General features: G+C 41.0%; 1 protein-coding gene across 1 annotated transcript in view; it reads right to left on the bottom strand.

Annotated features, from left to right (window-relative positions):
• Window positions 1-371: 371 nt before the first annotated feature.
• Window positions 372-11492, bottom strand: part of LOC138963784 (scavenger receptor class F member 1-like) — a 16033-nt gene continuing 4912 nt past the window's right edge. The window contains exons 5-10 of the mRNA XM_070335639.1: window positions 11428-11492; window positions 9284-9421; window positions 8556-8693; window positions 5868-5979; window positions 5444-5496; window positions 372-4709 (exon numbers count right to left, since the gene is read on the bottom strand). The exon at window positions 11428-11492 is cut by the window's right edge and continues 70 nt beyond it. Of these exons, the coding sequence (XP_070191740.1) occupies window positions 4432-4709; window positions 5444-5496; window positions 5868-5979; window positions 8556-8693; window positions 9284-9421; window positions 11428-11492 (784 nt within the window). The 3' untranslated portion in view covers window positions 372-4431. The remainder of the gene's footprint in view (window positions 4710-5443; window positions 5497-5867; window positions 5980-8555; window positions 8694-9283; window positions 9422-11427) is intronic.

Raw genomic sequence — 11492 nt, 5'->3', positions numbered from 1 at the left:
TTTCCATCATCGTCTCTGTTTATAACAACCCCACTCCTTTTGTTTCTGATGTGTGCAAGTATTAATTAGCTTCCTGGTTGCATGCATCCTCGTGTGCAGTGAGTCATGGCGCACCAACGAACAGAATGAGGTCTTGAATGTAGTACAAACACGTAGCCCTTACAGTACACACACACACACACACACACACACACACACACACACACAATGCGCACACACTTAACAAACGCACAGGCACACACTTACACACACTTTCACACACAAACACACGCACGCGCATCCACACACACAGACACAGACACACTGACACACACACGCGCGCCATCCTCCTCATCTCAAAGAGGACAAACAAACCACACAACACAAATCTATTATAGCCCATACAGTGATTTATTTTTGAAATATTGTAGGAGGAAGTAAAATAATGAGTGAAAGGCCCAGGCCGATCTCGTTACGGTAATGCAGCAACACAACCTAGGCAAAGCCTCACAGTAACAATACTTGGGCGACATGTACTTTGCGGAGTCTTGTTGCTCGAAACTTTAACACAGTATTTTGGGTGAAACAAGACTTCGCAAAGTCGACTTCGGGTTGAATTAAGGCTTGTCTTAAGAAAACAAACTATAGCGTGAGACAAGAATGTGCTCATAACGATTGAACACAACGAAAAGGTGGCAAGCATACATGTTGTATTGTGTATATATATAAACATTGGAGACACATGTCTTTAAAAAACAAAACAAAAAGCATTGAATAAATGCATGTGTACTGTTTGTTGATATAAAAAAGTATTTACAGATGGAGAACAACGCTTTGATATGTCGTCGTGTAGTTTATTTTTTTTCAAATACAGAAGTGATGACTTTAATCACCATATGCATTCGTTTGAAATAAAATACCAACGACATGTGTCACGTTGGTGTCATGGCACAACACTCAGTCACTCATCAAAGTGTCTACACTTCACAATATATTCAAATAGATATAAGCGTACATAGTTTGCATCTTCGTTCCTTTCCGAGCTGAGCAAAATTGTCAAGCACCTCAGTAAAGCATTCCTGAGAACCCTGTCTGCATAGAGATACGTCGGATACATAGAGGCACTTTGAATACACAGAGACACATCGGAAATGTAACATATTCCACGGATGCGTGTTTCAGATAAAATATACGATGATAATGTGCCCCACAACAGATTGTCCCCGGCTTTTACGTGAGAGCACCCTTACATTTGGACACATACCAAAAGTCAACCGTCTGACTGCTTACTGTGTGGAGCGGTCATTTTTTGGGTCTGATTTACGGTCGTTGATTAACACTGTGTTAAGGTGTGACGTTCATTGTTTGGTCTGATTTACTGTCGTTGATTAACACTGTGTTAAGGTGTGACGTTCATTGTTTGGTCTGATTTACTGTCGTTGATTAACACTGTGTTAAGGTGTGACGTTCATTGTTTGGTCTGATTTACTGTCGTTGATTAACACTGTGTTAAGGTGTGACGTTCATTGTTTGGTCTGATTTACTGTCGTTGATTAACACTGTGTTAAGGTGTGACGTTCATTGTTTGGTCTGATTTACTGTCGTTGATTAACACTGTGTTAAGGTGTGACGTTCATTGTTTGGTCTGATTTACTGTCGTTGATTAACACTGTGTTAAGGTGTGACGTTCATTGTTTGGTCTGATTTACTGTCGTTGATTAACACTGTGTTAAGGTGTGACGTTCATTGTTTGGTCTGATTTACTGTCGTTGATTAACACTGTGTTAAGGTGTGACGTTCATTCGCCAAAACACATTTTTTCTCTGCAAAGGTAGCAGCCAGGTTGTAGCGCGTTGGTGTGTGTCGACAAACGGTAGGACACTTTTATTCCATGGGAGAGTTTGGACATATCATTCTGTGGTAGGGCACGTCATCGTTTCCATGGGATGGACGAACTCAGTACAGTCACCATCATCATGAAGACCATGATACCAAGTAGAGGGTGGGGGTGGAGGATGCGGTTCAGAGTGTGTGAGGTGGAGGGGGGGTGGGTAAGGAGTGGAGTAAGGAACAATGCAACGCATGGAGCTTAGCTTTATCAACATCATTTCCTATAGTGTTTCTTTTTTTTCGTTTATTTTTTGGTTTTCTGTTTTCTTTTCTTGCTTGAGAAATACAGTTTTTTGTTTTGCAATATTTGTTTATTACTTTATCCCACTGCTAGGCGATTTAGGTCGTTTCCCCGCAGTGGAAAGCTAGCAGAGACATGAGTCGCGATACCTAGTAACGTGCGTGTTTAAATTCATTTCGCCACCTACACTTTTGGCAGACTGACCGAAGTGTTTTGTGTGCCAGTCTTGACACAAGGATGGGACATGGATACCGTCTCTGAGACTGCACGCACAGTGGATCCGTGTACATCCCGGCCTGGAATCGTTTCCCGTGGATCACAAGTTAAGTGTTTTGTGTTAAGTGAAAAAAGACTTGAATGACCTGGTGATTTATGTTTGGCAACAATCGCCAGGAAACGTTAAAGAACAAGAAATTCCTACGAGGTAGGAAAAACACCCCCGTCAAAGGGAAATAACCTTCTCAGTTGGTGGCAGTGACTGAGTGAGAATGGTTATTTCCCTTTGACCATTAAGATGTTCCTCTATACGTCCTTGTATAATTTTAATCCACCAATAACTCCCTAACCGTGTGTTTGACTGGTCCCAATTTTTGTAAGGACCGTCTCAGGAATGTATAGAACCTGTTCACCAAGTTTGGTGACGATCGGTCCGTTCATTCTTGAGATCTATATACGAACACAAACAAACAAACAAACAAACAAACAAACAAACACATCGAGCGAAACCTATACACACCCCTATACCGGGGGTGTGATAATAACACCGACACTCGCACACATCAAACATAGAACAAGACACACGCACAAAAGAAAAGTCAAACGGGCTATTCAAATGTCCTTTGCACATTGATTACTAAGGCTTACTTTAAAGAATAATGGCTTTTATCCTGTAAAATAAAATAATCCAGAACTTAAATTCTTTGTGAGAACGAACTGGCAACATCGACTAAAATGAACTAAACATGAGCGCCTGACTTAAAAAAAAAACACTTTAACAAACAACAAGCGTCTCCCATTCACTGATCTTTTCTAAATGGAAACAAAACGCAGACAAAAGCGACCTTCAGATATTACTGTGTACACCTATATAAGCACAAGAAGCGAATTACCTATCAATATGTTATACTTGATTGTACTGAATTGTATTGTGTTGAGCAGTATTGGTCAATACTACACCCTATTGTATTAAACTGTTCTAGTTTGTACTACACAATGTTGTATTGGACTATACTGGTTTGTACTACACGTTATGGTATTGAAATGTTCGGGTGTGTATTACACTGTATTGTATTAGACTATGCGGGTTTGTACTTCACTGTATTGTATTGAACTGAACTGGTTTGTACTGCATTGTATTGTGTTGAACTATACTGGTTTGTACTGCATTGTGTTGTGTTGAACTATACTGGTTTGTACTGCATTGTGTTGTGTTGAACTATACTGGTTTGTACTGCATTGTGTTGTGTTGAACTATACTGGTTTGTACTGTATTGTGTTGTATTGAACTGAACTGGTTTGTACTGCATTGTGTTGTGTTGAACTATACTGGTTTGTACTGCATTGTGTTGTGTTGAACTATACTGGTTTGTACTGTATTGTATTGTGTTGAACTATACTGGTTTGTTCTGTATTGTATTGTGTTGAACTATACTGGTTTGTACTGTATTGTATTGTGTTGAACTATACTGGTTTGTACTGCATTGTGTTGTGTTGAACTATACTGGTTTGTACTGCATTGTGTTGTGTTGAACTATACTGGTTTGTACTACAGTATAGTGCATTGGATTGTACTTTCTTTCTTTCTTTATTTGGTGTTTAACGTCGTTTTCAACCATTCAAGGTTATATCGCGACGGGGAAAGGGGGAGATGGGATAGGGGAAAGGGGGGAGATGGGATAGAGCCACTTGTTAATTGTTTCTTGTTCACAAAAGCACTAATCAACAAATTGCTCCAGGGGCTTGCAACGTAGTACAATATATGACCTTACTGGGAGAATGCAAGTTTCCAGTACAAAGGACTTAACATTTCTTACATACTGCTTGACTAAAATCTTTACAAACATTGACTATATTCTATACAAGCAACACTTAACAAGGGTAAAAGGAGAAACAGAACCGTTAGTCGCCTCTTACGACATGATGGGTAGCATCGGGTAAATTCTTTCTTGTCCCAACCAATATGGGACTCCCCCTAACCCGCGGGGGGTTTGGATTGTACTGATTTGTACTACATTTTACTGATTTAAATTTGGGTTGATTGTATGCTTGTATGTAATATTGAGATTTAACATATCAGATCATGCTGTGTAATGAACCCCTCTTTATACAGACAGTTTAGTATTGACATAAGCAGCATTTGACGCAGGCATGTTGACGTCATTTGTCTTTAACGTCAGTTGCATGTACGGCTCCCTGTCACCATCGTCATTTGAATAAGGGCTGGGTTTGTCGTAGATACTCTGCATTTCAGATATCTCATAGGTGTCATCCGGGTCTCGTATCTCACTGTAGAGGTTGTCCTCGTTGGAAGATGACTGTCTCAGAGGTGAAGGCTCTGGACTGACTGTATGGGCTGCGTCCTTCACACTGATGGAGGACGCTGGATATGACAAAAGACAGAGGCATTCAGAAAAACAAATATGAAAGAGATTAACATGAACCTGACATAAGAACCAGTTGTACTACCCATACACCTGACATTACCACACACACACACAAACACACTGTAAAATGTTACTGTTTCAACTTGTATTGATTTTAATTGTACTTGTCCGTGTGTCTGGGGCATACCTAACACCACCCACCATTAAACACGAGCAAAAATTGTGTTTCGAAGAACAACTCAAGAAGATGATCTGTCCACATTGAATAGTGTGTAAGATGTCATTGTTTCATTGAAACATAACAAACAAACCATAGACTGATCTGTTGACCTGCATACGATGAATGGCCCCATTGTCACCTTAACATTGACACTTTTTTTTAATTACTTGTGTGTATATCGTATACGACTGCTTTAGCGACAAGTATGACTGAATGACTTGCCTTTATCATGCATTGATTGATTAGTTACATTATTTTGGCTTTGTCAAACGTCGAATGTGATTTTCTTGATATGAACCTTCATCTCTTTCACCTAGCTTTTTTTTTTTATAAATGTCTACCAACGAATTGTGCGACACAAAATTGTAAAACATTCGAATATTTGTTTCATGTTGTTGATTTTGGCTTTCTTTAAAAGGCTTTATGATTAAGCCAATCAAAAGACCGTTTCTAGAAGGTGGGTCAAGAACTACGCCCAGGTCATCTCCTGCTGATGACAAGATAACTCACCGGTGGGAGGGTCCTGGACGCTGCTTCTCGAGGTTGCACTTTTCCGACGCCAGCTGAAATAAAGGTGGAAATAAAATACCTGTCTTGCTGAATCTAAGAACGTTTATTACCATAATCGTTACAATGGCGTGCACAGAAAACGAAATACCAAACTACACACAACCCAGGGGCGGATCACATCATTTTTAGGGGGGGGGGGGGTGTTCTATTTTTATTTAGAGCCAATTCGACGACGCGAAGCGTTTAGTTGAGTCCACTAAGCCTTCTTGTCCTAGAGATACGCATATCTCCGCCTCTAACTGTGTGTGTGTGTGTGTGTGTGTGTGTGTGTGTGTGTGTGTGTGTGTGTTTGTGTGTGTGTGTGTGTGTGTGTGTGTGTGTGTGTGTGTTGTATCGTCATTTCATGTGTGCCTCATTCTCTTACCAAATTGCGGCAGTGACGCTGATAGTCATCACCAATCCCACTCCAAAGATGGAACCAACAATAGGACCAACCAACTTGGTTGCACCGTCATCTTTGTTTTCTTGTGAGGTCGCTGGAAATGGTGGTTAGTAATTAACTTCAACATCCCCAAACAAACCAAATGTCAAGTATACCCAACAGTGGAATTGGATGACATAGACATACTGTAAAAGGGATAAACTATGTGTTACTATTCAACACATTTATATAAATAATGTTTACATAATGTTACTGATTTGGTAAGTCTTTAGACACATTATGAAATTTACGAAACTTATTTGCGCGTTATTACATTATATGGTTATCACACACAAATTCCACTTTTACGTACACTCACACTGATTGAACACACGACTTAGAACACACACACACACACACACACACACACACACACACACACCCACACACGCATGCACGCACGCACGCACGCACGCCAACACACACATACACACACGCATGTACGCACGCACGCACGTACGCACGCACACACACACCCACACACACACACACACGCACACACACCCACTCACACACACACACACACACACACATACACACACACACACACACTTTCTGTAATGTTCCTATAAAACTTAACACCCTGACAACATGACCATGCCAGGCAAAGTGAGTCCCAAACAGACCAACTGTAAGGGATACGCAACAAAGACAAGGTATTACAATTCCCACAACACATTCTCCGTGAGTACGACAAACAGACCGACACACTATCGTTACCAAAAGTGTGTTGTTTTGGTCAAGATGTGGCACACAGTAGGATGCACTGTCCACATATATAGATTAGGGACAAAGTTGAGATGATAACAGACACACGTGATGATATGGGAGGCTGGTAGAAACATGTAAGGTCAGGCTTTAAGCAAAGAACACTACAAGCACAGATACACACTGTCAGCAGGTAAGTAACTCTGGGTTGGTTAAAGGAACGAAACACAGTTTAACGATTATGAAACACGAGACTGTTGGTGGGAATAACTGAAACAAGATAAATATGAAAATGTACTCACAAAAGCAAAATCAGTAACGTGTTCGTGTTTGGTGGTTCTTGTTGGTCTTTTCCGGTGAGTAAATGTTTTTGGTTATTTGTTGTTAGTGTGAAAAAAGTTGAACAGACAGAGGTGGTGGCAACGGGGGTCATGCAAACACCATTTAGACATATATCAACAGACAGATGAGTATGAACTGTCTTTACAAGAAGCGACATGCACCGATGTGTTAGGCTGATTTACTGTCTTCAGGCATACTGGTAGGCCGGCCAGGAACGAACATTGCTGCCTACAGCTGAAATTAGAAAAGTATAACTAAAACTAAAACAACACAGAATTGGTTGAAACGATTAGCTAAAGGGCGAAAGAGAGAAAGATGAAATACAAAACGAGAGATTGGGGGAAGAGAGAGAGAGAGAGAGAGAGAGAGAGAGAGAGAGAGAGAGAGAGATAGAGAGAGATAGAGAGAGAGAGAGAGAAAGAGAGAGAGAGAGAGAGAAGAGAGAGAGACAAACAGACAGACGGACGGACAGACATACATATATGCAGACAGACAGACAGACAGACAGACAGACAGAGATAGAGAGATATAGACTGACAGTCAGATTATCAGTCAGTCAGACAAACAGACATATGGAGAGGGAGAGAGATCATTCTGAACTGTATTGCGAAAGGATAACGCTTTTTGATTCGGCCCAATTGTCCAATCCAAAAGACAGACAGACAGACGTACAGAAGGATATAAGGCTAGACGGACAGACAAACCGGCAGACTAGTGTCCTTAGAATATTATAAAGCATACTTCTGGCAAAAGCTTTTGAAAAAGCAAAGTATGTATAAGCACTCTCATGTTACGCAAATAACACTAAGGTTTCTAAAGCGCTAAAACGCCACAAGCCTGCAGAAGGTAAATTGCCACTGACAATTGTTCCTCCGATTGTTGTTGCCTTGAAATAATAATTCGGAAACCATTCATTTACTGAACTGATGCAGTCGTAGTTCAGTGTAGTCTGCTACGTATGACAGAGTCGATCGAGTCAGTCGACTTCCAAATGCTTGTCTAGCTGGTACGTTATCGGAATAACAATTGTGTTTTCTGTTAGCCGCTGGGAATTGTATACTAACTCATCATTTGGTAATGTGGATAATAAGCTACATGCCACTAACACGGCATATGAGAAGAATCTATGGAAGTCGAAAATGAGATTAGACGCAGCGGCTTCTATTTTTAGATCAGTGGCACTGTGGCACAGGCACATGCAATCTGTCAGAAAAAAAAACCCTTCTACTTTAATTGAGAAGCAGGACATTTATGGTCATTTGGTATTGTGGAGAATATAAGCTACATGTCATTAATTAATTCTGAGGATGAGAGTACAGTCTCGCTTAGGCAAAGGGCGGAAGAATACGCTCTGTGGAAAAGTTAGCGCGCTGGAGTGCGCTAACAGTTTTAGCGCATCGCCATTAGCCAATCAACTGTCATGTGACACCAGTACTTATTGACAATTATTATTATTATTATATATACTGTCTGACAGATGTTCAAATAACGTACTAGACAAACTTAAATCCACACCACAACAACAAATAGACACTTTGAAGAACAAATATACTTTTTACCACATAGTTAATAACCACTTACCTTGCGGACAGAGAGGTCCAGCGAATTCAGCCACACACCCGACCAGACAGTGTCCATCCTCATGATGACACGTGGTGTTGACCTGACAGTAACCACACGTTTCGCTACACTTTTCACCGTACAGTCCTGCCCCGCACTCTGAAACAAGGACGATTTCGATTGATGAGGATCTGTTCTAGAGTATACATGGATGCAATATTGATTGGGTTGCGTAATCACATGTAAGTGCATTATTCGAACGAACAAAACAAACCTAGTGATTTTGGATTGTTGTTGTTGTTGTTGCTGTTCTTGTTCATGTTGTTGGTGGAGGTGGTGGTGGATTTGATTCTGGTTTTGTCATTTAATGTTGTTGTTGTTGTTGTTGAAATAGTTACTGCAAAGACTGATGTTGTTTTGCGATGAGCTTCTTTGTTTCTTGTTTTCTGTTTTGCATCTTGTTCCGCGCTTTAAACACGCTGTATCCGTCATACGAGGCAGGGTCCTGCATGACTAATTTGATTGGAACAATAACTTTCTGCGCGCACATTTGCACTTTTACTCTAGGTTTAGAAGACAAAGAGAGGAAACACAAACTAAAGACAGACAGAAGGACAATAACAACATCAACATCAACAACAACAACAACAACAACAACAACAACAACAACAACAACAACACAACAACAACGACCACCAACAAACAAACACAGAAACAAAGAAAGCAGTGTCTTCATTGTCAAAGCTCACCTGTCTTGCAGAGTGTACCGGTATAACCAGGCTGACATTCACCAGTGCACTCCCCTGTCGTGGCGTTGCATGGTTGTTCCCCTTTACAGCGACCACAACTTTCACTGCAGTTCTCTCCATACGTATTCAGTGCACAGACTGCCAACAAATGGTAAGCTTTCTTTAAAGATACCACACACAAAACAAAACATAAACACGAACTAAACAACAATAGAAAAGCAAAAGGGTAACAATAAAAAAAGCAAAACAACAAGGCAGTACTAAAATGCTTTGTCATCATTTTCACGAGTTTTCATTCACAAGCACCTGGGAAATAAATCTCATGTTCCCCGGGGAATAAATCCCCGGTTACCATAGTTGCAGGAAGCCCTATTACATGGATAATCAAAAGCAAACCCAATAGAAACGCTCGAGGATTCTTCGGCTCTTTTCATTGGCGTTTCCCCAGACCTAAACAGACGACACTGCTTCGCCAAGTTCCAAATACGAACTGGCAAATGTAAACAAAAAACAAAACTACCTCATCAAAGGTCATACATTTATGCTTTATCGCAAACAAATGAAACCTATCGATATGTTTTATCTTCTCACAATGTCATGGAGTGCGTGTATCTCTTTGGAGAAACACGAACGTCAAGTTTTAAGTCAAACCAATTGACCTCTGACACACACATTTTGACCCGTGCACAAGACGTTGTATCGATAAACTAAGCGCAAATAAAAAAATAATAATAAAAAAGCAAAGAACATAGCAACAAGAAATGAAGACATCTGACAAAGCCGAGCAAGCAGAATGACAAGTCTAATGAAAAACAGAGAGGCAATGAGAAACAAGATCGCGATTATCTTTCCTTCGCGGCACGACGCAAATCGTTTGTGTCCTTTGACCCAATTCGTGCAGTGCTGCACGATGCAAATCTTCTGTGACCTTTGACTCAACGTAGCTTCAATATTCGATTACTAATATTTACCACTGAATACCGAGGGGTGGAATACCGAGAGGGGCAGGGTGGTAGGGCGATGGTGAAATGTAATGAAGAGACACATAGCAATAAGAGAAAACCGATTCTGCAATAACACAAACACGAACAAAAAACCCAACACTGACCTATATGAATATTTAATCAATAATATGATCGTCTGCGTTGCAGGTGTGCAAGTGAAGGGTTGGGGGGGGGGGGGGTAACTTGATCATTAATTTGTGTGTGTCAGTGTTTGTGTTCATGGACTGATTGTGAGGGAGGGGGAGGGTGGGGTGGGGTGTGTTTCAGGTTTTGGTGTGGGTATGAAACGAGCAAAACAATACCCACACCACAAAATCTTGGAGGCAAAAAACACTCGCCGTCGCATCATTTTGTCCGCACAATATTATATGCACCAACAACCGGAAAGAAAAGTGACAATGGAAAAAGACTCATCTTTGCTTCCTGCGATTCCTTGCCCCCGACTCGAACGTCGCACGATAATCCACATAACAGATCTGTTGTGAGATGGTCAACGCTGACTGTCCAAGCAAATCACCTCGTTTGAAATACGACAATCCCATCGCTCGAATGCAACATGTGGGCACAATCGTCTCAAAGGCGCTTACTGTTGGTTTCACACACCACTCTGTAGTCGGAACCTACAGAACTTCGCATCCTCAAACCTGACATACTTGTCTCAACATTATGAACTCAAATCACACACAGTAAGTTGCTTTCGCACGCCAGCTTTGAACAACGTGCTGGGGCCCCGAACATGCATTATGAGAACAGAACTCGCGTGTCAAACTTGGTCAATAAATATGAAACAAAAGACGATATGCTCCCCCTCGGACCGACAAAAAAGCTGGTCTGTCAACACCCCATCAAACATCTTATAATGTTCGAGGTGTTCTTGTTGAAGAAATGTGTCGTGCTTCCAAATCAAGGTTTTGGTCGAAAAAAGGGTGTAAGTTTGCACACACACCAAAACTGTACACGTATAAAACTATGTTTAGATTGGATTTTTTCGCGCCACTTCTCACCAAAATAATGGTTGCCTTGTTTCACTTACAACTTGGAACACTTGCATTAACATGACTATTTCCTAATCGGTCCTGATGTCTCATTTCACTTTTTCTTTGACTGTCTCAATGGATACAGACAGCTGAAGTGACTTACGAGTTTTACAAAGCGGTGCCTGCCATCCTGGTTGACACTGTGCGCAGTGTCCAGTCACCGCGTCA

This window comes from Littorina saxatilis, linkage group LG4 (assembly GCF_037325665.1).
Source record: "Littorina saxatilis isolate snail1 linkage group LG4, US_GU_Lsax_2.0, whole genome shotgun sequence".
Taxonomy (NCBI): Eukaryota; Metazoa; Mollusca; class Gastropoda; order Littorinimorpha; family Littorinidae; genus Littorina; species Littorina saxatilis.
This window is presented reverse-complemented; position numbering and strand designations above follow the sequence as displayed.